The following is a 27,550-nucleotide window of genomic DNA, read 5'->3' on the forward strand; positions in this document are numbered from 1 at the left end:
GGTGTACAAGTTAAACATACATAGAGGCATATTTTCAAACCACTTAGGGCCCTGTTTACTAAGCTGCATTAGCGTTTTTAGGGCGCATTAAACGCTAGAGTCGCACATATGTTCCTATGGGCAACTTAGAGTTTAGCGCGTGCTAAAAATGCTAATGTGTCCTTAGCACTACTTTGTAAACAGGGCCCTTAGACTTACAAAGTTATGTGGAGAGGCATTTTTGATATGATGTCTAAGATGGACTTTGGACGTTTTGCGCTATACATCCCAAAACGTCTAAACTCGGACTTAGACATCATACTGAAAATGCCCCTCTATATGCTCTACATCTGGAGTAGCGTAATGCACAGAAGGTAATTCTCTACAGACTATCTAATGTTCAATGCTGGGATGATGCACACTAATCACCAATTCTAAAACGGCAGTTACTAGTGTCTGCAGCTGCATTCCTAGCTTTTGGCACAAGAACCTATGTTATCCAAATGGCTGGTATAAATGCTCATGCCTAATTGTAGACAGTTAGGCAAGTAACTGCTAGTATCTTATAACTCATGCATGTAAGTGCTAGGCATACCCCTGACCCACCCATACCCCCCTCCCTCAAGGACCATATGCCCTTGCAGTTGTGCGCTATGGATTTTGCATACGCAATTTGCAAAATCCTAAGAGTAGTCATGTGCCTAACTACTAATTAGTGCCAAATAGCACCAACTACCAAGTATAGCCAATAATTGGTAGTTAATGCCAATTTGCAGGTAATTATTGTAATAAGTTACACGTGCAACTGACACTATTCTATAACTTGCATTCACAACTTTTCACACTATCCACTGGATTCTGTATAAGGCACCCAAAGTTAGGCATGCAATTCTGGGTGTGGATCGCAGATACACGCATAAACTACTTGGTTAAATTGGCACTAACAATCAATTACTGGCATAAACAAGCACTAATTGGCAGTCATTCGTAGTTAAGTGCAGATCTCCCCTATGCCCCTATTCTATAACCTGTGTGCCTAACTTATCTTGCACACAACTCCAGGGTTTGTGGCCTGGGGAGGGACATGGGTGGGTCAGGGCATTCCCAGCATTTAGGCACAGGGTTATAGAATGCTTAGGGGCCCTTTTACTAACCCACGTAGGCACGTACGCGAATCATACATGTGTCAGTTCTGAACTACTGCCCGGCTACCACGTGGCCCAACCAGTAATTTCATTTTTTATGTGTGTGCACTAGGCACACCGGAAAATTTCCAGCACGTGGCGCTAACTGGGTGGTAATCAGCATTGTACACACATAGAACATTACCACCTGGTGGCGGTAAGGTCTCAGACCCAAAATGGGTTTGTGTCAATTTTTATTTTGCCGCACATCCATTTTGCCCCCCCCCCCCCCCAAAAAAAAAGGGTCTTTTTTGCAGGTCCACTGAAAAATGGACCTGGACATGTCCAATACACCAGCGCCGGCCATTTTTTGGTGTACCTTAGTAAAAGGACCCCTTAGATTTTTGTGCCTGACCGTAGTTGAGCATAAGCATTTATACCAGCTTTTGGCACAAAATTTCATGCTATTATTCTATAAAAAGTTGTTCCGTGCGGAACTGCCTCTACAGAGTTCAAGCTTAGCAAGCATCATTCTGGTGCCTAATTTTAGGTGACCTTTACTGAATTCCAACTAAGCATACTACTACTACTGAAAAAGATGTGAACAAATCTAAAAATAAATAAATAATGCTTATATTTATGTTTTTTGGTTATTTGCTATACCTCCCTTTAACCAAAAGAAGTAGAGCAATATATAGACATCACTGGAAAAAGGAAAATGAACTTCAATATTAGGATAGTAGATATATTTAAAAGAAAGGATAGAGATGGGACGAGAGGAGATAGAGTAAATCATGGCTAAGCACATTACAACCGTCAGTCACATCATGGCTGCTGCCCCAAGGATATCAAGAGAGAACAAATACATCTTTGGTGCTGCTTTAAATTTAAGAAACAACTCCTCATGGATCGAGAAATGGAGATTTCCATACAGCTGGGGAAAGGTAAAAGAATGCACTATGTCTAGAAGAGGCAAATTGTGAGGGGAAAACTGACAGGACTCACAAATGATGTTCTCATATGAATCAAAGAGTTCTCTGAGGAACATAGGGTGTAATCATTGCTGCTAAGTAAGATGATGTCTCAAAGCGAAGAGCTTTATGAGTCAGTCAAAACTTTATGGTTTATTTTAAAGTCTATGGTTTATTTTATTGGAATCCAGTAAAATAACAAAAAGTTTGGGTGTGGATATATATAATTGCTATATTAGAACAAAAACAAGCATCACAATATGAAAATGTCCAAACAAGTGTTAATGAAAGGAAGGAAAAAGCCTTGTACCGAAGGTACAAGGGTAAAGCAAGACAGCCCTCACTCCACGCACACCCTGATCCTCGCTCGCCATTTACAGAATTGAGTCCAAAAAGCTTTTGTCAATTAAATTAGTTGAATATCACATAGGTCAAACTAGGTTGGATGATATGATTATTATCTGTATCATGTTGGATTGTTTTAGTGCTGGGGAGATTCATGCCAAACACCAACTTTGGGTGCAAGGTCAAGCCTACTGAAACCTGGTGTAAATGCTGGCGTGCAACCAATGGCAGTTGGGCATGTAAATGACCCTATTCTCTATGTGCACCTAAATTTTCTGAATGCCCTGACCCACCCATGCTCCCTTGGTCACACCCCCTTTTGTGTTGCAGTGTTATAGAACAGTGCATAATCAGACCTGCATGTAAGTCCTAATTAGTTGGGAGGCAGGGATAGTGCTGGGCAGACTTATACGGTCTGTGCCGGGGCTGGTGGTTGGGAGGCGGGGAAAATGCTGGGCAGACTTATACGGTCTGTGCCAGAGCTGGTGGTGGGAGGCGGGGCTGGTGGTTGGGAGGCGGGGATAGTGCTGGGCAGACTTGTATGGTCTGTGCCCTGAAGAGGACAGCTACAAATCAAGGTAGGATATACACAAAAAGTAGCACATATGAGTTTATCTTGTTGGGCATACTGGATGGACCGTGCAGGTCTTTTTCTCCCGTCATCTACTATGTTACTAACCAGCTCATAATTGAAAGTGATCGCCGGCCATTTCCCGACACAAATCGGGAGATGGCTGGCGATCTCGGAAAAGCGGCAAAATCGGTATAATCGAAAGCTGCTTTTTTTGACAGCATCACCGCTTTCCCATCGCCTCACCGGCGAAAGTTCAAAGGGGCGTGTTGGTGGCGAAGCGAAGGCGGGACATGGGCGGGTATGGGCGTGGCTACCAGATAGCCGGCTTTCGCCGATAATGGAAAAAAAAATACGGCGTTAAGCAGTATTTCTCCGGGTTTACTTGGTCCTTTTATTTTCACGACCAAGCCACAAAAAGGTGCCCAAACTGACCACATGACCACCGGAAGGAAGCAGAGATGATCTCCCCGTACTCCCCCAGTGGTCACTAACCCCCTCCCACCAAAAAAACCCCACTTTAAACACTTTTTTTTCCAGCCTGTATGCCAGCCTCAAATGCCGTACCCACCTCCATGACAGCAGAATGTGTTGTATCCTCCGACAGCCTTTCCCTGGTTGCGATGTGGCTCTCGGGTGAGTGTGACACCTTTTCTGTTAGGTGCCCTGCAGATTCACATTAGCAATGCATTGTGGTGGGTGTAGGGTACTGGGCTCTAATCCCATGGTGGTTTTCCCCCCTGCTAACTGGGTCAGAATGTGCCCTGTTTTGTTTCCTGTTGTAGTCCATGCAGTAGTGCCCATTTTTGTAAGCCAGTTTTAGTTCCCTTTCCTATGTTACCCACGTTAGAGAACGTAGTTCTTACCTTCAATGGTGCTGACAGAGGGCATTGTACACCATTGTGCCAGCTCTGACCTACTGCTAATCTTAGTACCAGGGGACTCTTTGCCAGTGGGGCACAACCTCTAATCTGCAGTTAACTGTGAGTAAACGTGCTTATTCCATTAAAGGACGTTGTCTGAGAGATTAGTCTTCAGGTGTTAACTGGTGTGCCAAAGTTATACAGCAGCAATAAGTCCTAGAGGCTGTATGCAGGTCCCTGGAGCATTTTTAGTTGGTGCAGTACATTTGTGGGTAGTGGGGTTGGGTGGCTCAGCTCCCAAAGTAAGGGAGCTATGCACGTGGGAGCTTTTCTGAAGTCCACCGCAGTGACCCCTAGGGAGCCCAGTTGGTGTCCTGCCATGTCAGGGGGGCCAGTGCACTAAAAATGCTGGCTCCTCCCATGGCCAAATGCCTTGGATTTGGCTGGGGTTTGAGATGGCCGACATAACTTTCCATTATCACTAAAAAACGAAGCCGCCCATCTCAAACCCCGGCCAAATCCAAGGCATTTGGCTGGCCGGAACCGTATTATCGAAACAAAAGATGGCCGGCCATCTTTTTCGAAATATGGGTCTAGCCAGCTGTTTGCGGCACCGCCAAAATACATTGCCGGCCATGTATTTTGCCAGCGCCGTTCGATTATTCCCCTCTATGTTACTATGTTAGTGCCAATTAACATTGATAATATAGATTAACTCTCTTTCTCCTCAGAATTCTCTGATGTTCTATATAAACTCTGCTTGACATTCCCCGATTAGAAAGGTATGTTTAGTTTTTTTGACAAAGTAGAATAGAACTTCATATCACCCCATCCCTCTCTGATCAGCAAAGGAAAAGCCTTGCTTTAGCAAATTCTTAGAACCTAGAAAAAACTAACTGTGACAGCTGAAAAAGAAAAACAACATTCTACGTGGATAATGCTGGAGAAAAGCTGCTTCTAAAGCCAAGGCTTCCTGGCATATCTACAAAACATAGAGATGTTAGCAAGCATTTGGTTTGTTAGCATACCAAATTTATGGGCCCTGTTACTAAACCATATTAGGAAATGAGCTTTGCATGTTTTAACATAGGACTTTCCCATGTGCTAAGCCCAGTGGTGTAGGAAGGGGGGGGGGGCGATGGGGCGGTCCGCCCCGGGTGCACGCCGCTAGGGGGGTGTCATCTCCGTTGGTTCCTTGCTCCCTCTGCCCCGGAAGTTACTTCCTGTTCCAGGGCAGAGAGAGCAAGGAACCAATGGAGCCGACGCAGCTCCCAGCGACGTGGACTAGGGGGCGGATCGGCCCTCCTGCCCGCCCCTCGCTTCTAAACAAAGTAAGAATGCGCTCCGGGGGAGGGTGCGTGCCGGAGGGAGGGGTGCGTGCCGAGGGGGGGCGCCGTGCTGCACCCGGGGGGGGGGGGGTGCGCAGCGGTAACCCGCCCCGGGTGTCAGCCGCCCTCGCTACGGCACTGGCTAAGCCCATTTCTAACATGGCAGTATTTAAGGCATTTTCAATATTTCTTTTCAGGTTGTGCGCTAATGATTGCATTAGTGCGTGTTACCTTAAAAAATATTAATGCAGGAGCACTTACTGTCTACTATTTAAGAGGTGCTAAGTGTTCCCACATTAAGTCTGTGTTATCTAGTTAGTGTGTGCTAATGCGAACTGCTGGGTGGATAATGCTTCCACTTACATTCCCCTTCCAAGACATGCCCCCTCATAAAAAATAATGAGCGATTAGCACATGCTGACAGGCAAATAACCGCAAAATGTTTTAACACATTTTGTAGTAAGCATTTTTCACCTGTTAAGCATGAATTTGCATTTATCATGGTTTAGTCAAAAGGCCCCTAGGCATACAGTAAGGTGTTTATTTTAAAGAAGCTTCCTGCATGTTTTAGACATGCAAAACTCATCATTTAGAAGTGTATATTGCATATATATACCTATATCCCAATTTTACAAAGCTGGGATATATACATCTAAATCTCAAAATTGTGTATTTGGCAAGAGGGCAGAGTCTGGGCAGGTTTGGGGCAGGACTAGGGTGGGGCCAAAAAATAAATGTGCATTCCTCATTCCAGAAAGATGGACCTGTTCTCCGGGATGTCTAGGTTTCAGAAAAGTGCTTGTTTCTTGTAGCGCTCCCTAACAAAAGCAATATCAACCAAAGACAGTTTGCTCTATGACAATTTCGGAAAACATGGAAGTGTTTTAAAATAGCTAACATACATGTTTATGTGCTTGCACACAGATGTGTATATTCTGAACTACCAGTACATACATGTTTTGTTGTATCTCTTAATATCTAAGATGCTTATGCATCTAAAATGGATGTTCCTGTTGCAACTGGTGCATAAACATCCATTTCTGCATATGTCTTAGAACACGTTCTACACAGGCAGATCATGTTCTAAGATATTAGTGGAACTTGAGCTGTCCCAATCTCAAGGCCCCCTATGTCCTTATATGGAAACTTGACCCCTAGCAGTAGTACAGCAACACTACTTCAGTTCCAATACCGGCAGGGGCAGACGTGATGTGGCATTAACTCCTGCCGTGTCCTCCCACTAGACCCTGGGGAAAACTAAAGGTAGGTCGGGGGGCTATGGGTGTCAGGGGAGTCATTTATAGGGGAGAAACGTATTGGATAGGAAACCCTGAGATCAAAGGGAGCCTCTAAGGCTATTTCCAGCAGGGGGAATCTTCTCTTTGAAGAGGGGTCTAGAACTGGGGTTGGGTTTGATGTTGGGGGGGGGGGGGCTGCTTCATATGGAGGCTTCAGTGTGAGGGAAGTCCTTTGAGTGGGGTTATGATGGGAGGAGTTGCTCAGAGGCAGCTGTTTTGTATTATGCCTGGCCCCTGAGTGGCTTGCGAGCATCTGGTTATGACTTTTGCAGCCTAATGCAGCTGAACTGTGGCTTAACATGCTTGCAAGATTAACCGTAATCAGTGTTATGCATTTACCATGGGAGTCATCAACCTAGGGTACTGAGATCCTGCAGGTTGGTGAATCTCATGGTATATCAAGGTGCGGTAAAATTTGCCTTTTACCACACCTTGATAATTTCCTCTTTATGTGGTTAACTCCCAAAAGTTAACAGATAAATGGCTTCAAATACCTATTCCAGTCTTCTACTGAGTATGAGTACCATACTTGGAAGCCTGCCAGAGATGGGACAACTTCCATATGAGAAAAGGTTAAAGCAGCTAGGGCTCTTCAGCTTGGAGAAAAGGCGGCTAAGAGGAGATATGATAAAGGTCTATAAAATAATGAGTGGAGTTGAACGTGTAGATGTGATGTGAAGCGTCTGTTTACGCTTTCCAAAAATACTAGGACTAGGGGGCTTGCGATGAAGCTACAATGTAGTAAATTTAAAATGAATTGGACAAAAATGTTTCTTCACTCAATGTGTAATTAAACTCTGGAATTCGTTGCCAGAGAATGTGGTAAAGGCAGTTAGCTTAGCAGAGTTTAAAAAAGGTTTGGACGGCTTCCTAAAGGAAAAGTCCATAGACCATTATTAAATGGACTTGGGGAAAATCCACTATTTCTGGGATAAGCAGTATAGAATGTTTTGTACGTTTTTGGGATCTTGCTAGGTATTTGTGACCTGGATTGGCCACTGTTGGAAACAGGATGCTGGGCTTGATGGACTTTTGGTCTTTCCCAGTATGGCAATACTTATGTAATGATATTACTTTCCTTCCAATCTGGCAGACAGTTGACTGTGTTGTAGCCTATGTTCCCACTTGTGACTTTTAGAACTCCTGACCATTTCACCCCTGGCTGCCCTGTGCTCCTTAGTGGAGGAGTGGCCTAGTGGTTAGGGTGGTGGACTTTGGTCCTGAGGAACTGAGTTCAATTACCACTTCAGGCACAGGCAGCTCCTTGTGACTCTGGGCAAGTCTCTTAACCCTCCATTGCCACATTGAGCCTGCCATGAGTGGGAAAGCACAGGGTACAAATGTAACAAAAAAAAAAACATACTACACAATTTTAAGGAGGGCACTTAGTACATTTCATTTACTTAGTCTCTGTCCATTTTCTACAAATGTCTAATCTGGGATCATTGCTTTTATACTAGATGTGACAAACCCCCTACTAACTACAACTTCCTTTTTCTCAGAGCTGGGAGGCTCTGGTTAATACTCTGCTGTGAAAGAAAGACAGAGTTTTCCATGTCCACTTTTTTTCTTCTTGCTTTAATGCCTATCTCTGCTTCTCCTCCCCTCCATCCTCTCCTTCCTCCCCCTCTATAATAGAATGGGACTAAAAAAATATCCATGGCATTTGCATCACACCCACCCATATCCCATTTGCATGTTCCTCCTAAATAACATTTCAGCCCATTCAGCCCATTATTGGACCTACCCTTCTGGAAATTGCTAGAACTGCCAGGCTGTCTGTCCAGGTCTGCAAGCTCATTCCCTAGCATTGTCCCCTATAAGCTTCCACCTACATTCTAGCTCTGTGTTTTCAGGACCAGTGGGGTCATCCATGTGGCTTTCTTTCTCATTATATTAAGGTTTGTTGATCAGAATATAATACAGTTTTCTTAAACTTTGTGTTATGCAAGGAAAATATATGTAAATCATTCTCAGACGTCATGCCATATTAGTCAATGTGATCAAGGAGTTTCATTTCAAGTCAGTTGTATAATTCTAAGCATTAGAATGCATAACTAACTAATTTACAAAGGAAATTTTAAAGGCTTCATGACTCAGACAGATGGGAACCTAAGATATGACATTTTGTATTAATGTAGTACTTGAGCAATCTAGACAGTTTCATCTTCATTATCATTATACAAATGCTAATGGGAGCATGAAAGGAACGCTAAAAGAAATCTGTTGCAAACCATCCTTTCAATAATAGAATTAAGAATGGTGACTCAAACAAATCTAACATGGAAGGTGTTCCAAAGTACCGACACTTTTTATGATATATATCATGACAAAGTTACAGTAATTTAATATGATTTAAAATTATTGCTTTCTACAGGAATAACTTGTGGTATGTCTAAAAATATTCTGAAGCATGACAAACATTATCAGTTTACACATGTTGCTGTAACACAATAACAGTACAAAAAATTGGCAACGATGTTTACACTAGGAATAGGGTTCTAGTCCTATCATCAATGAAAACAGAATGGCCAGATGTGTCGCACAGCAGTTTCACTCGTTTTCACTAGTTACTGAAAGTTTAGTAGTGAGATCTGAAAGCAGGCCTGGGTATTGAGACCCAAAATGGAAGACAACAAAGGCTGGAGTGGCCTATTAGTAGAGAATACAGAGGTTAATATCTAACTATATAAATGACAAGTGACCGACTCACCAGCAAATGCGCAGTAGAGCCCGAAAGTTGAGACAGGAAAAGTCCAAGCCCCGCCTCCACCAGCTCCAGAACCAGAAAGGAGGAGGAGTCAGAGGCGGGGTGAGGGGCAGAAAGTACAGAACAGGCCGAACGTAATGGAGGTTGACGAGATCACCAAAGCACCAACCTCCACCCCCTCCCCGACGTTGCCGCCACCACCGCTCCCGCCCCCCTCTGTGCTGGGCCCCCTGCACTGACATGACAGCGCCTCTCATCTCCATGTGAAAGTGCTGCAGGCAGCCAGTGCTTTCACATGGTGGTGAGAGGTGCTGTCATGTCAGTGCAGGGGGCCTGGCACGGAGGGGGGAGGGAGCGGCGGCGGTGAGGAGGGTAGCTGGACATGGGGGGAGGACATGGGGGAGGGCAGGGGAGAGAGAAGGGTTGGTGGATGGGGGGAGGCCAAGGGAAAGAAGAGGGTTGCTGGACATGGGGGGAGGGCAGGGGAGAGAGGAGGGTTGCTGGACATGGGGGGAGGGCAGGGGAGAGAGCAGGATTGGTGGACGGGGGGGGGGGGAGGCCAAGGGAAAGAGGAGGGTTGCATGAAAAGCAACCATCGGCAAAATGAATAGACTTAGCATTGAAGATTGGTGAATTGATCTATTGAAGACTGTTGGTTCTGAAGCAGCTAACGCGAAACGGGACCTGTTGGCCACGGTCTGATCACGGTCTTGGTTGAAGAAGGCTGTTCGCCTGCCTAAGTTAAGTAATCTTCTATGACTGTACGGCAGTGCTGTGTATTCAATTAGAAATTGAAAAATATTAAAAATAAGGAGGATTTTAGCCACCGATGATGTTGAAGTCCTAGCCTTCATCCTGCTATAAATATGGGAGAGGTGCTTCTCGAGGCATTTTCTCCAGAAAGGATACTCTTATGCTTACATATTTGTAACTGTGTTTCTATATTTATAGGTATAGACTTGTGAGGAAACCAGTTCCCTTATAATACCTATAGTTTTCAAAACACTGCACATTCTTAACAATAATTACCTATACATGTTGGTTGGATTCCACTCCATGTACCGTCAGCTTGGCAAACTCTTCTTGAAGATCCTACCAGTATGAAAGGTGGTTTGCACTGAAAAGATACTTCTGATTTATATGTAAAACTTTTTCCATTCAGTCGTCCCTCAGCTGGAGTCCCAGGGTCTCCACAAAACATGGCTATTAAAAACAAAGACATAAACATGCATAAGTAAGAGACAGTTTTTAGTAACAGCAATCAGAGACTATTTTAAGAATTGTGTGCAATGAATTCCCTTGAACTGATTTTTAAAGCTGCCTAGCCTATTCTGTGAGCATGGTTTCCAGTGGAGAACTTAACAATGTAAAGTAAACACACACAGACACACAAAACACTAAAGAGACTGTTGTGGCAAAAGTTGGCATATCCTAAGATAGATACTATTGACAGAAGTTTTAATAAAAATGTCAAGATATAGTTTTAGCTGCCAATGAGAAATATGAGCAGATTATCAGCCAATAAAGGCAATATGTGCAAAGAAATGCATTTCACATATTTCTGTAAACCTGCTCTAAATATACTGTAGGTCAGTGATAGCTAGCTGGTAGTCTGGGAGCCCCCTAAACATCAGTTTGCTAACACTTTAGATGGACAGGAGTAGCTAAGGCCCCTAAACAGCAGGTAAGATGGTGGAACTGGAAAAGGAGAGGAGTGGCTGTGACCTTGTGGGTTCCATATTGTGATCACTTTCTGGAGGACATGCTCAAAGCAATTAACCTAGTAGGTAGAAGCACAGTGAAAACAATGGAAAACCAATACAACAAAACAGTATTTATTTGCCAACAATAGACCCAACATGGCCACATTTCAGCAGTTGCCTACATCAGGGATAGAATTTCTCCAACTAAAAATGGAAAGGTAAAATAAACACTTACATATGTAATAAAATATAAGCAGTACATTAAAAAAAAAAAACATAATAATACACAAATATATCTTACATATTTCTATGCCAAAAATAAAATGGGATGGGAAGCCATACTGGTGAACAAATCAGTGTGTATGACATATAGAATCAATGGATATGGTTTAAATTGTTAGTGCAGTGGACTTTGATCCTGGGGAACTGAGGTCGATTCCCACTGCAGCTCCTTGTAACTCTGGGCAAGTCGCTTAACCCTCCATTGCCCCTGGTACAAAATAAATACCTGAATATATGTAAACCGCTTTGAATGTAGTTGCAAAAACCTCAGAAAGGCGGTATATCAAATCCCATTTCCCTTTCCCTTTCCCCTTAACTTACCTTGATATAAAAAAGTATGTAATCCCCCATTATAATGGGGATTACTAAACTGATGGGATTTCCTCCCTAGAGTCACTGGGGAGAGGGAACAAGTTGGAGAGGGAGAGTAAGAAGCCCAACCCCAGGGGCAGTATTCATAGGAAAATGCTGAGGGAAATGTTTCTGGTTAATGAATGACTGTAGAGTTGGAGGTTGAAGTTAATAAATATTGTTGTTGGGGAGAGCACATGATCTGTGGTTGCCTCTACACCTGCCAGAACCTGTGTGGAGAAGGGGTGTCCTAGATGGAATCAGTAAACTAAGGCTGAACTAAGTGGAGGTCTCTTCCAGTACAAGCATTAACAGTGGAAGAGTGCTCCAGGTGGGAAATAGGAGAACCCAGTCTGGGAAAAGGAACAGGGAAGGAGCTTGTTTGGAGCCAAATGAGGTAGCCCTGAGAGGTACATCTTTGTGAAAGTGTGGACAGACAGGGAGATTTGGTCCATAGTGGAGATTGCTTGCTGCACTAGTGCTACAGGCACAGCCTTAGATTGTTTGCCCAAAAAGGATGGAGGAGCTATAAAAATGTATAAACCATATGAGTTACAAATGATCTATGATCCACAGGCTACTAATGATCAGGGGCATCAATTGGAGGTTGTTGCTTTCATGAGTGCTCCGAATTTGACTTCTGAAATTTATCTTTCAGATGGGGTTTGGATAAAGTCTCTTTGGTCAGATCATTTTTTTTATATTCTTTTAATCTTATCTGCAAGCAAATTGAGAAGTGGACATCACATTCTAGGCTGACTTACTATACTAGAGGGCAGGTTGATTATACCACTTTTTGGTAAAGTTATTATAGCTTGGGGACATGTTCTGATCCTTTGGAGTTTGTGGTGCACTGGTGGGACTCAAGTATGGGTAGTTTTAGGTATGATAAGTACATACGTATTGCCATACTGGAACAGGCTAAAGGTCCATCAAGCCCACATCCTGTTTCCAACAGTGGCCAATTCAGGTTGCAAATACTTGGCAAGATCCCCCCAAAAGTACAAAACATTTTATGCTGCTTATCCCAGAAATAGTGGATTTTCCCCAAGTCCAATTCAATAATGGTCTATGGACTTTTCCTTTAGGAAGCCATCCAAACCTTTTTTAAACTCTGCTAAGCTAACCGCTTTTACCACATTTTCTGGCAATGAATTCCAGCGTTGAATTACATATTGAGTGAAGAAACATTTTCTCCGATTCGTTTTAAATTTACTACTTTGTAGCTTCATCGCATGCTCCCTAGTCCTAGTATTTTTGGAAAATGTAAACAATCGCTTCATGTCTACCCGTTCCACTCCACTCATTGTTTTATACACCTCTATCATATCTCCCCTCAGCCGTCTTTTCTCCAAGCTGTAGAGCCCCAGCCATTTTAGCCTTTCCTCATAGGGAAGTTGTCCCATCTCCTCTATCATTTTCGTCGCCCTTCTCTGCACCTTTTCTAATTCCACTATCAGGCTCATTTTCAAAAGAGTAGACGTCCAAAAAGTGACATAAGTCAGCATATGGACGTTTATCTCACAGAAACGTCCAAATCAGTATGATCAAAAACTCTTTTTGGACGTCTTTCTCTGAAGTCTGTCCAAATCTCAAGGGGGAGTGCCAGGGGTGTGTTTAAGGCGGGACTTGTGCGTTCCTAAGACATGGATGTCTTTCAGCAATAATGGAACAAAACAAAGACGTCCAAGACTAAAACTTAGACGTTTTGAGCTAGACCTGTTTTTATACCAAATAGCTGCAGTGGGCTTTGAACCCACTTCCCCAGGATCAAGGTCTGCTGCACTAACCATTAGGCTACTCCTCTACTCCACATAAGAAGGGCCCCAAATGACCAGATGACCACTGGAGGGACTCGGGGATCACCTCCCCTTACTCCCCCAAATCACAAAACATTTTCCAAACAGCACTTTCAAAAGGAAAAGATAGACTTTTTTTGTAGAAAATGACCTTTCCTATTCTGATTTTGGACGTTTTACAAATAACATCACGTTTTACAAAAAACATCCAGATTCAGATTTCATATCCAAAAATGCTGATAATACCCAAAGGGATAGTAGAATAATAATCAAAAATGCACTCTAAATAATTCTACTATAGTATACACGAGTATTGGAGGTGTACTACTGCCAACACATATGAAAAAAGTGGAGAAAAAAGACTTCAGAAATTCTAACGAGTGCTCTTCATGTGGAAAACCACCTTTCAAATTTCTAGCACTCTAGTTCTTCAATCACCAGTCTTCACAAAAAAACTCCACTCTTCTAATTCATATAATGCATGCCTACACACCTTTTCACAATACTCGATGTTGAAGGCTCAAATCATAGTGAACAAACGGTGAAAATAATTTCAACTTAACTGAAATATTCTGTCATCGCATATAATGTTCCCAAAGCCCAACAGGAGACCCTGTTTCGCTAATCCTAGGCTGTTTCAAGGGCCAAAGTTCTCATAAAGACAGTTCATTCTTGTTTTCCAATTTTACCGCATTCAACTGCCTCTTATCGGCGTCCTGAAAACAACTCCTACTTCCTTCCTCTTTATATATACGTCATTTCTTCCAACTCATTGAATCATCTTCAACAACTTTATTGACAAAGATCTGTTTCACAAAAAAGCTTTCCATTCAATTGCTATGTTTAATCCCTTGGGTATGACAGTCTGCAATGTATATATCCATCGTTGTTCTCGCTGTCTCAACTTTTTCTTAATATCTCCTTTACGTTCCGAAACTTGTATTTGTTCTAGAACAACACATTGCATCTGATCAAAGTCGTGTTGTTTCAAGAGACTGTGAGAAACCAGAGGTTCATATGTCTTTTTTGCTTGTATGCAATGTCTATGTTCAATTAATCGCGTTTTTAACATTCGGGAAGTTTGGCCCACGTAAAATAAATCACAAGGGCATTTTAATAAATAAATTACATTTTTCGATTGACAATCCGTTGCACTCTTTAAATAATATGACTTGCCTGTACGTGTATCCATGAATTTATCCGTTGCATACATAATATGGCACACTGAACATTGACCGCATGCCTTGTGTAATCCTGTTCTCATATTCATATTATTCCCCCGGTTCCATGTATCAGCTACACATAATAAATCCTTTAAATTATTCTGTCTTTGATAGGCAAACAAAATTCTTAAATCACGGAACCAAGGATAAATCTGTAACATAGGCAAGTGCTTTTTAATAATCTTCATCATTCTGTTTGTATGTATGTTATATTTAGTTACAAAAGTCACAACTTCCTGTTGTTCTACTGTATTTTTCATAGGATTAAGAAGCCAATCTCTATGGTTATGATAAGCTCGTTTTTTTGATCGAGATATCAAAGCTGTGGGATAACCTCTATCTTGAAACTTCCGTTGTAAATCAGACGTCTGTTGCATAAACTTTTCATTCGTGGAACAAATTTTGCGAATATCCAAAAATGCCCCATGTACATTTGACTTGCCCAATGTCACAAGGAGCAGCAGTGGGAATTGAACCCATGTTGCCAGGATCAAAGCCCATTAAACCACTCCTCCTCTGTTTTGGATGACTTGCATTTGGATGTCTTTTGTTTGAGGATGGCCCAAAACAAAGGACGTCCAAATCACAGGACATCCATGGTATTTTCAAACACAAAAGATAGACATCCATCTTTTTCAAAAATGACCTTCTTTCCTGTTTGAAATGTGGATGTCTTTGTAAAATGTCCAAATTCTGATTTACACATTTCTTTCGATGGAGAAACCAGAATTGAACACAATATTCGAGGTGCGGTCGTACCATGGAGCGATACAAAGACATTATAATGTCCTCATTTTTGTTTCTATTCCTTTTCTAATAATACCTAACATTCTATTTGCTTTCTTAGCCACTGCAGCACACTGAGCAGAAGGTTTCAATGTATGTTCAACAACGACACCTAGATCCATTTCTTGGACCGTGACACCTAACATGGAACCTTGCATGACGTAGCTATAGTTCGGGTTCCTCTCTCCCACATGCATCACTTTGCACTTGCTTACATTAAACGTCATCTGCCATTTAGATGCCCAGTCTCCCAGTCTCGTAAGGTCCTCTTGTAATTTTTCACAATCCTCCCGTGATTTAACTACTTTGAATAACTTTGTGTCGTCATCAAATTTAATTACCTCACTAGTTATTCTCATCTCTAGGTCATTTATAAATATGTTAAAAAGCAGCGGTCTCAGCACAGACCCCTGGGGAACCCCACTAACGACCCTTCTCCTTTGAGAATACCCACCATTTAACCTTACTCTCTATCTTTTCTACCTTTTAACCAGTTTTTAATCCACAATAGGACAGTACCTCCTATCCCATGACTCTCCAATTTCCTCTGGAGTCTTTCATAAGGTACTTTGTCAAACGTCTTCTGAAATAGCTCCTGTATGTAGGAGATCTAATCAGTTATGACTGTCAGATAAATGGAGGCTTGTTGGATGTTTATATTTATTACAGACTTGACATACTGCCTTTCATGAACAATCAAGGTGGTGTACAATAACTAAAAATAAAAGAAATAAGAAAGGAACGCCAATATCAAAATAGGACAGAATAAATCACACAGATTAAAATAGAAAAGAAAATAATAGTTCAAGATGGGACAGGGGAAAGAGCTAACCGATAGCCTGTCAGCTATCCTACCTCCAATCAAAAATAAGTAGATTAGAGAAATGCCTGAGAAAACAAATGAAGCACAAATAATCCCAATAATTGATATCCTGGCAAAAACCAACCAACCAAAAAACAAGCCAGAAGCTCAAAGCCTGGATACTGAAATAAGGGTAAGAGGTTGACTGCTCATTGAATCCAATCTAATATATATAATATCATTGCTTATACTATATAATGGAGGGCTCTCAGAATCTACACTCACCCATGAATGAGATTCTACTCATGCGTTCATTGATCTCGAAGGGTGGTTGAGCATCTCAATCATAGAGTCTCTCCGTGATTTTTTAAATTATATATATATATATATATATATATATATATATATATATATATATATATATATATATATATATATATATGCGCTTCCTTCTCTAAAACCACATCAGTGCTCTTATAAACAAAATTAAATGTCTAATGTGCGCGTCAAACTCTAGTTCCACTCACCCTCACTACAAAAGTTTTAATATTGTCTCCATAATTATCTATATTCAAAAGATGCTTAACATTCTACGTCACTTATCTTTTGCTTAAAAACTGTATGCTGTTTTTTTCTTTTCTCCATATGTTGCTTCCTTCAAGTACTGCAAGGGCCACGCGGTAACTGGGCGGTAACTCCAATTTGAAATGTGTTCAGCGCGTGTAGGCACCTAAGCAGCTTAGTAAAAGGGCCCCTAAAAGCCCAGCTTAACACCATACAGCTTTCTGGATTTTTATCTGGCCCTGGTCTGAGCCCAGCTCAGTGAGTGAAGAATCTAAGAAACCTCATTTGTTTTGTGGCCCTGGTCTCGGGTGCTGACCTGCGAAGAGCTAGCTGGAGCCCAAACTGTACAGTGAGACCAGGGTTATCAATGCTAGTTGGTTAAGTTTAGCCAGTCCTGTTTGAGACTCCTCAGGGGCAGCAGAATGCCTTTTTGATTGGAAGATCCAAACAAACCAATCTCTGGTCTGCCCCTAAACTCTTCAGTTGCTGATATTGTGTGGAACAAAACATTGAAAGTGCCACAGCCACAGTGGTCCCTGCCATTCCCCTGCATGTGAGACCACTTTTTCAAGCTAAGTTTCACTGCTCATGCTCAGCATATATTTCTGAAATTACTAGGCTTCTTAGAAAAACAAAAACAATAAGCAAATAGAACACACAAGATACATAGATACATGCAAGTCTCATGTACTAAATGTACTTAACGTTCACCCTTGCACCTAACAATGCACACAAAAAGCAGATACACAACATTGCTATCAGATACTCTATTATTTTCATTTTTTGTATGAATTAGATGACTAAGGCAGGGGTTCTCAACCCAGTCCTCGGGACATACCTAGCCACTTGGGTTTCCAGGACACCCACAATAAATATGCCTGAGATAAATTTGAATGCAGTGCCTCCATTTTAGGCAAATCTGGCTAGGTATGGCCCGAGGACTGGGTTGAAAACCCCTGCTCTAAGGTGAATGTTATATAAAAACACTTACGCAAACATTGTGGAACTTCTCCTCTCCATATTCCCTTTCCCTCACAGGAAAGAACAGCAGGACTGGATGGTTGGTATCCATGAGCACAGCTGTAACTTATGCTAGACCCCCAACGGTAATCCGATCCTTCCAGTTTCCCATATAGCACTTGAGGAGGTTGTCCACATGTGATAGCTATTGTACCAAATTATAGATGCATAGTTAAAATTGTTTTTAATATACTATGAAAACTGCAAATTTAATGGATGTGTCTTTATAGATTATGCAGTGGTAAAATAATTGACCTTAGCATGCCCTTATGGGGGTTTTTCCCGCATATGAAGGCCATTTTTATTGCTGGGGTAAAATAGCTGAATTTCCTATTTTTTTTGTATTAATAGCAACACGCTAATTTTGCCATTAGCGCATAGCAATTAAAACAGGTTAGTGTGTGAGCCCTTACCGACACCCATTATATAGGCAGTAAGGGCTGACACACTAAGCAAACGCTAAACATATGCTAATTGGTTAGCATGTGACAATGTAGCTGCGCTAACCAATTAGAGCAGAACCTGCTTACTCTCTGCCCCTCAGCCATGCAGTGGCGTTCCTAGGCTGGCTGACACCCGGGGCGGATCGCCGATGCACCCCCCCCCCCCCGGTGAAATTACACCCCCCGGATGCATTTTTATCTGCTGGGGGGTGCCACGTGCCTGTTGGCTCCGAGTCCACTCCTTGCTGCTGCTCCCTCTGCCCCGGAACAGGAGGTAACCTGTTCCGCGCAGAGGGAGCAGCAGGGAGGGAATGAGCGGACTCGGAGCCAACAGGCACGTGGCACCCCCCCAGCGGCGTGCACCTGGGGCAGACCGCCCCCCCCCCCCCCCCCCCTTGGTACGCCATTGCAGCCATGCCCCCAATGCCAAAAGCTAAATTTTATTTTTTAGCATGTGGGTAGGGCATGCACATGGCAAAATTATCATGGAATGCTCAGTGCGCCCCATGGTACACCATTTTTGCTGTGGTAAACAAACGTTAGTGTTTACAGCAGCTTTGTAAAATGGCCCCTATATTTGCAGGAATCCTTTGAGCTGTCAAGGGATGTTCCAAATCATACAGGATATCCATTTCACATTTAATTATGCTTAATATAAATTGTTTCTACTAAAAGCATTAAGCAAACTGTTTATCAAAATTGTTATAAACAAAAATATATTAAAATCAAAGATACATTTTATAAATCATTTTCCATGTGTAAGATATATTTTATTCGTGGAAATCAGCTTTTATAAAATTTTGTGGGATATATACAGTGGTTGCTGGAGCCGGCTCGCACTGACTCGCTAGAGTCATTTAATATTTTTTTAAGAATTTGGGGAGTTGGTTAAATTTTAACACCCGGCTCCCAAAATTTGCTCTCCTCCTCTCTGACCCTCGCAGTGGCAAAACAATAAACAAAATGAAACTGTGCTTGGGGCCACCGCTGCCAGTCTATTCCTCCTCCCTCTCCAAAACAGGAAGTTAGATCCTGAGGGGAGGGAGGTGGAAGGAAGCCAGCAAGAGTGGTGCGCAGGGCTGCAGCCAAAGAAGGTTAGATTGAGAACAGGAGATGCATGAAGGCAAAAAAGTAGAATCCGCAGAGATTTGTCTCTTTCTCCTCCCCTACACAGCCATCATCCCCGTACTTTCAAAAAAAAGCAAACAGTCCTTTCAACTGCTGCATCCACGTTGTCGTTCTTTAACATTGTTGGTATTTTTATTTAATCTCACTTATAATCTCAAGCATACCGGCTTGTGCAGCATACGGATGTACAAAGAGGAAGTATACTAATATACTTTTCATAGGTAGAGTAGTAATTTGTTATAAATCGTAATTAGTGTGCCATTTGGAGGGGTGGTTATATGGACACCCTAGCACTGTTATATTTATGCAGAGATTTTTTTTTCTCCTGGTAAATGGTCACTTTCAGGTGCTCAACATCCAGAGTTCCTATCTATTTACTTACTTATTTATGATATTTATATCCCACATTAAACATGAACTAGGTTGAGACCTGTGAGCATTTAAAATCTTTTTTTTCCTGTGCCTAGATCAAAAGAGAAAGATGGCCGGCATCCCTGCCAGCAAAGGTATGCCTAGTGTGCCCACATGGGGGGAAGGGGAGAGTGAGGAATATATTGCCCCCCCCCCCAGTCCACCCCGGGCCATCCCGGCCTCCTCCCAAAAAATTGCATGGCTGGCTAAGCCCAGAGAGATAGCCTGTTGTTAAAAATTTCCCAGCACACTACTGGATATACACTTTGAACAGTGAGGTGGAAGGAAAGGGTTCACCATCTTGTATATATATGATCTGCTTAAAGGCATCCTGGAAGTAAGGTCTAGATGGAGACAGGCAAAGTTCTGATATACATGACCATTTATAAAATAAAATGTGATTCTATAAAGCATGCGCTAAAATCGTGGGAACACCCATAATCTACCCATATCCCTCCCAAGGGAACACCCACTTTGCAGTTATGTGTGAGAACAATTAGGTGCTAATCTGAAGAGGTTTAGGTTAATAATGCTGTGTAACTCCTCAAATAAAATTCTGGATTAATTATTATTATCTTACAAACTAAATCCGTATGCAAGTTATCTAGTGATGGAATTTTAAGGGAATGAGATTTTTTCACAGGAAAATGCCTCTGAACGTCAGCGGTCTGAATGTTTTTATTTTGACAGTAAGAGCACCGATACACAAGTAAGTGTATTTAGTATGCTGGGTTCTATAATATACCAGGTGACCATATTAGAATTGGCGTTATGAGACTGTGTATGGATGGAGATGGTGGAATTGATCAGATTTCTTTCAGTTGTAGATAACATAGGAAGTATAGTTTGAACGCCATACATCTGAGTTACTGTGAATCACACCATAGTTTTCCCTGACAAAGCCTATAAGTAAGGGCATAACAGGACCCCGTTGATGGCTGGATTGATACCACAGATGGGCAAAAGGACCTAAAGATAAGTGGAAGATTTAGGTTACAATATTTATATTCAGCTATACTTGCTTCCAATCACATATATTAAGAAACAATCAAAAGAGAAAGAGATATAAGAACACTAGGTTTTTTTACCAATGAAGAGTGGTGGTTAAGCAAATCTGTCAAGATAAAAACATTCAGTCCGCTGATGTTCAGAGGCATTTTCCCGAGAAAATATGACATTCCATTTAAAATTCCATCGCTAGATAACTTGCATACGGAGTTAGTTTGAAAGATAATAATAATTAATCCAGAATTTTATATGAGGAGTTACACAGTTGAGTGGTAAAAGCTCTACTATTTTGGGAAGTCATTTTCAGAACAATTAAGTGCCCAGTTATAGAATAGCACCTAAGTGCACTTATTTATGAACCTACTATTTTGCCACTATTTTGGCACGCAAATACCATTTTTGAGCTTAAAGTCAGACACCTAATTTATGGTGCACATTACAGAATTACCCCCACAGTATTCTGACCGTCTACAAATCTTGATCCATAGCAACATCCAGCTCAAGCTACCAAAATCTAATAAATCTCATCCTAACTAATTACAATTACGAAAATTACTAAAAACTCATTTCTTTCACTAATTCATTCCAGAATTCATTAGATTAGTTAATATAACAATAACTGGTTGATAATCTTGTTTCTTTTCTGTATTCAAATTTATCAATATGTACACTATTTGTAGTTTATTTGCTAATCTGTTACTCTCAGCCAAAAGTACATAAGTGTTGCTATAATAGGACAGACCGAAGGTCCATCAATCCCAGCATCCAGTTTCCAACAGTGGTCAGTCTAGGTTACAAGATCCCAGAACAGTACAATACATTTTATATGTTTATCCTAGAAATAAGCAGTGGATTTTCCCCAAGTCCATCTTAATAATGACTTATTGACTTTTCTTCTAGGAAGCTATCCAAACCTTTTTTTAACCCGTTAAGCTAATTGCTTTTACCACATTCTCTGGCAATGAATTCCAGAGTTTAGTTACACATTGAGTGAAGAAATATTTTTACCAATTTGTTTTAAATTTACAACTTTATAGCTTCATTGCGTGCCCCCTAGTGCTAGGAAACAAGTGATTCACGCCTACACGTTCCACTCCACTCATTATTTTATAGACCTCTATCATAGCTTTCAGCTGTCTTTTCTCTATAAAATTATACCACTTCACTATTGTTGAAATTCAGACTCTGTATTTTTAATCTAAACTGTAAGTGACATTGAACTTGAGCTTGTTTTCGGGATAATGTGGGATATAAATGTAATAAATAAATCAATTAATGAATTAAAAATGTATGTTTTCATCTGAGTCTCCTTGGCAAGTATCTCAGTACACTGGCAGCACTGGTTAACTGTAGGGGTGTGCAGACGAAAAATATTTGCTTTCTACAGTTCCCCATGTCATTTATGTTTGGGTTTTCTTTTCCATTTTAGGGTCCTTTTACTAAGCTGCGGTAAAAGGGGACCTGTGCTAGCATCAGTGAAAGTGTTCGATGCGCACTGAGGCCTCCTTTTACCACAGTAGGTAAAAGGCTGTCTTTTTTTTTTCAAAAAGAAACGGCCATGCAGTAAGTGAACTACTTGAGGCGTTGCTATTTTTTTTTTTTGAGGGGGGGGGAGCAGTTACTGCCAGCAATTGAGGTGACGGTAAGGGCTCCTGTGCTAATCTGGTGGTAACAGCGCTGCCTGATTACTGCCGGGTAAACACCAGCGCTACAAAAATAGAAAATATTCTTGTAGCTCCGGAAATGGAATGCTCTGGGGGTAAGAACTACTGCCTCGCTTCTTCTTAGCGGTAGTTCTGGATTGGTGTGCGCCAAGCTGGTTGCTGCATGCCAACCCTTTAGTAAAAGGGCACCTTTATCTGTGTTTTTCTTTTTTTTTTTTTCATTTTACTGTGCAGTGTTTCCTGTTGTTTCAGGTTGACAATGATATAAAACAATACATAATTGTCATTTCCCATTTCATTTCAAATGTACACACATCCCTAGTTAATTCTTTACATATAGCCTATATAACAATAAGATGCAATCCCTAGATTTCTGCTTTCCTTTCCCTCTTCTTCCTTATCAGGGCTTCAATATAGAATATACCATGTTACATTTCTAGAATTTTCCTCACTATCTTTGGTCACATGCAACATCAAATGAAGCCACTGTGCCTAAAACAGAAGCATGCACTTTCTGCCAGATTCTATATTTCGTACTAGTGTTCCGTGCCAAAATCAAAGCGTGTTCTATAACAATGCACATAACTTAATTGGGCATAACAAGCCAATCAGCATTTTTAATAGCATTTAACAAGCAATGATGAGTACTAATTGGCAATAATTAGAATTTATGCGCATAACTTGCTAAGCATATTCTGTAACACATGGTGTCTAAATTCTAATGTGCGGAGCCAAAAAAGGGTGTGGTTATGGACAGGGAAATGGGTGTTTGTGAGTGTTCCAAAATGTATGCGCCCAGTTATAGAATATGCCCCTCTGCACCTAAATCTACACGTCGGTATTTACATCACATTTCCCTTGGTGTAAATGGATGCATATAGTTTTAGGTGCTAGGATATCAACTAAGCGTATTCTATATACTGCGCCTAAATCTAGGTGCCGCTTATAGAATATGCTTAGGTGGAAATTTATTCCACGTGGATTTTTCAGGTGCTGTATAAAGAATCTGGCCCTTTATGCTCCTAGACCAGTGGTTCCCCAACCTGGTCCTGAAAGCACCCCAGCCAGTCAGGTTTTCAGAATATCCATAAGGAATATTCATAAGAGAGATTTGCATGCACTGCTTCCACCTCATGCAAATCTATCTCATGAATATTCATTGTGGATATTTTGAAAAGCTGATTGGCTGGGGTGCCTCCAGGATCATGTTTGGGAACCACTATCCTAGACTGTTTAATCTCTTCTACATTAGTTCACTATGGGGGCAATTTTATAATTTTATAAAGTGGCGCCCGAATGTAGGTGCAACAAAGAAGTGTGCTTGGCGCCAATTCTATAACAGTGCTAAGGCATGCATAGAACAGTAATGCAAAGCCACTTTAGTGTGCCAAAACATTTAGGCATGATAGCTTACGCCAGGTCAATGGCAGGCATAAGCTGGCACGCTTAAGTGCACCTTGCTATGAACAAATTTGACCACATGACCACTGACCCCTCTAAGCTGAACAGGAGGGGAGGGGTTCAATATTGTGTTTTCAATCTCTAGAGACAGGCAAGTCCTCTGGAGTCCTGCAGAATTTGCCTGTCCTCACTAATGAAAATGTGATAGTGAAACAGCACCACCTGTTGGCAGGACTATAGGTGGAGGACTCCCACTCAGCTTTGAGGGAATAGTAATTGGTATGACTCATTTGCTATTATGCTCCATTCGACTGGTGCATCAATTTAATAGAACAGTGTCTAGCACATAGACATAAATGCAGGGCCGCCGAGAGACTGAACCGGGCCCGGGGCAGGGCCACCTCTGCCGGGCCTGGGGCAGGGCCACCACCGCCAGAGCAGGGCCGCTGCCGCACCCTCCCACAATTCTCATCTGCTACCACCCCCCCCCCCCCCAATCGCTGCCGCTGCCTAAATACCTTGGCTGGAGAGGATCCTGAGGCCCTGCCAGCAGATGTCTTCCTCAAGCACTGACTGCCTGCCCCTGCAGCTTCTTTTCCTCTCAGGGCTTGCTCGGTTTCAAAACTGAGCATGCACACCTGAGAGGAAAAGCAGCAGCTCAGCAGTGGGCAGAAGAGCAGCATTGGAGGAAATGCCGGGTCCTCCCCAGCCTCCAAGGGGGGGCCGGGCGCTGGAGTTCTCTCTCCTGCTCTTGTCGGAACGCAATCACTCGGGTCCCATCAGGAGCAGGAGAGAAAGAGACCCCGGTGCTGAGCCTCCCTTGGAGGCCCAGACCCGGGCCAGGGGAATTTTGCCCCCCCGCCCCTCCCCCCTCAGCGGCCCTGTATAAATGCCAATTTGTGATGTCATTCATGCACATAAATGCACTTAGTCTACAAATGAGTGTGTGCAATTGGTGCCTAAATTTAGGCACCCTTTATAGAATTACACTTTTAGACTTTCAAACTCAAATAAGTTACAGCAATTTCATCTGAGAATTGATCTTAAGCCCCACTAGCTAGCAAGCAAAAGAACATTAAACACGCTATCCTTCAAGTGTGTACATATAAATGTTCACAATAATACAACTGTTTGTTAATGAACTTACCTTTGCAGACAGGTTTAGTCTGGTTCCAAGTACCATCTTTAGTACAAAGTAAAATAGATGATTTTGCAGGTTCCATGACATAGCCTGGATTACACTGATAGGTTATTGTCTTATTGAATGTGAAATCATGTCCAAACTCAAAGCCGTTTGCTAAAGAACCTGGGTCTCCACAACTAATCACTAAGGGCAAAAAAAAAAAGTAAATAAATACTTATATCAATATTGCCTCTGAAAGAGTTTTAAAAGGTTTTTCTATACAGAGTAGAATATGCTTGTCTTTCTTATACAAATGTAAAGCTCATGAAATGTAAGAAAAAATGTTTCTTTACTTCTATGACCTGTATTAATCATGATTTATTTCCCTGTATTGCCTTATTCTTGCCCATTTTGTACAATGAAGCATTATTTTGATTTATTATATTTTAATATTCCTGTTTTGTGTTATATACCACATAGAACTCCTTAAGGAAACAAGATACTTAATAAATTCAAATAATAAATGTTATCATCACTACATGAAGACACTGTAATATTTTATTTTCCTTAGGGTAGTATCTTCAAACATTATCAGCTTTTCACAGAACCTTCAATACTTGCATTGTGCTAAAGAGAACCTCCTTCTGGAGTTCAAAAGATATAATATACACTGGTAATAATATATTCCTAAGAACAGTACATTCAAACAAAGGAAGGTACATGTGTGTGGGGAGGGGTAGGGGTGGGGATATGACACAATTTTAGGCCCAGGGTAAAGACGATAAATCAGGAAAATCAGTCCAAAGCAACACTAAAGGCCAAAAAATGTAAGCATAAGGGAAAAGACAAGTATATAAGTAATGAATAAAACACCTGTGATGAACTAGCATAGTAGGACACATCACATTATCTTAATCATTACATATAATAAACTCAATTTTTCAATGAATCATCATCTATGATTGCATAATACAACAAAGGGAGCTTCTTACTAAAGTATATTAAGTATTGACCAATCTTAATAACAAACACTTAGGGGCCCTTTCACAGTGTCTTAGGATGTTAACACATGGTTTGGTGTTAACAGCTAATGCCAAACACATTAACAACTATTCGGTATATTTACAGTTAGCAAGCAGTAAGTCGCACATTAAGGCCTGTTTTTGGAAGAGGGTTGAACCTGGAAGGTCATGGAGAGTGTTTGGAACTAAACACACTCACTTCATTCTACAACGCTGGAGTTAACAAAACAAATTTAAGATAAGGTAACTCAAAGACCTCAGCAGTGCTACTCAGTGAGTATCATTTATCTCATCAAGAATAACGCACCTTTGTCATCACTGGTCTTTTTTATTCTCATATTTTAACTTTTCTATAAACTTTACATCCATGAACATTGTATCTACTCTAATGTGTTTAAATAATGCACTTACTTTATGTTAGCTCAGAGATAATTTACCCCTGAGTTGACATAAGATGGACAGGGAAATGGGGGATGAGGAGCACTGCTGAGGTCTTTGATGAGTTACCTTATGTTATCTTACCTTATGAGACTGGGAGACTGGGCATCTAAATGGCAGATGATGTTTAATGTGAGCAAGTGCAAAGTGATGCATGTGGGAAGGAGGAACCTCAATTATAGCTACATAATGCAAGGTTCCACATTAGGAGTCACTGCCCAGGAAATGGATCTAGGCGTCATCTTTAATGATACGTTGAAACCCTATGCTCAGTGTGCGGCAGTGGCAGCTAAGAAAGTAAATAGAATGTTAGGTATTATTAGGAAAGAAATGGAAAACAAAAATGAGGTTGTTATAATGCTTTTGTATTGTTCCATGAAGCGACCACAACTTGAATATTGTGTTCAATTCTGGTCACTGCATCTCAAAAAAGATATAGAGGAATTAGAAAAAGTACAGAGAACGGTGACAAAAATGATAAAGGGGATGGGATGACTTCCCTTTGAGGAAAGGCTAAAGCGGCTAGGGTTCTTCAGCTTGGAGAAAATATAGCTGAGGGGAGATATGATAGAGGTCTACAAAACAATAAGAGGAGTGGAACGGGTAGTTGTGAATAGTTTATTTACTCTTTCCAAAAATACTAGGACTAGGGGGCATTCAATGAAGCTACAAAGTAGTAAATATAAAACGTGTAATTAAACTCTGGAATTTGTTGCCACTGAGTGTAGTAAAATCAGTTAGTTTAGCAGGGTTTAAAAAAGGTTTAGATGGCTTCCTAAAGGAAAAGTCCATAGACCATTATTGAAATGGACTTGGGGAAAATCTGCTGCTTATTACTAGGATAAGCAGCATAAAATGTACTTTTTTGGAATCATGCTAGGTACTTGTGACCTGGATTGGCCACTGTTGGAAACAGGATGCTGGGCTTGATGGACCTTTGGTCTGTCCCAGTATGGTAATATTTACGTAAACACAGAAGATCACTAAATAGAAAGAGGACAGAATCAAAATAACAAATAATTGTGTGGCTGTTGATGGGCAGGATTGGTCCTGAGACAGCATCTCCAGTAGCTGAAAAGAAAAGCCAGTGGCAGGAAGGCTTCTAAGGTCTGTGTCCCGTAGATGGTAAAGAAAGTTTTGGATAGGCTAGAATAGGCTTCAAAAGGCAACCCCATTAGCTGGACAGTAAGGCC

The 27,550-nt window shown here is 41.5% G+C and overlaps 1 protein-coding gene across 1 annotated transcript in view; it reads right to left on the reverse strand.

The window, feature by feature from the left end:
- Positions 1-27,550, reverse strand: part of CSMD1 (CUB and Sushi multiple domains 1) — a 2,896,277-nt gene that overhangs the window by 55,939 nt on the left and 2,812,788 nt on the right. Inside the window, exons 59-61 of the mRNA XM_030195161.1 lie at positions 24,922-25,101; positions 17,691-17,864; positions 10,219-10,392 (exon numbers count right to left, since the gene is read on the reverse strand). Of these exons, the coding sequence (XP_030051021.1) occupies positions 10,219-10,392; positions 17,691-17,864; positions 24,922-25,101 (528 nt within the window). The remainder of the gene's footprint in view (positions 1-10,218; positions 10,393-17,690; positions 17,865-24,921; positions 25,102-27,550) is intronic.

This window comes from Microcaecilia unicolor, chromosome 3, assembly GCF_901765095.1.
Source record: "Microcaecilia unicolor chromosome 3, aMicUni1.1, whole genome shotgun sequence".
NCBI lineage: Eukaryota > Metazoa > Chordata > Amphibia > Gymnophiona > Siphonopidae > Microcaecilia > Microcaecilia unicolor.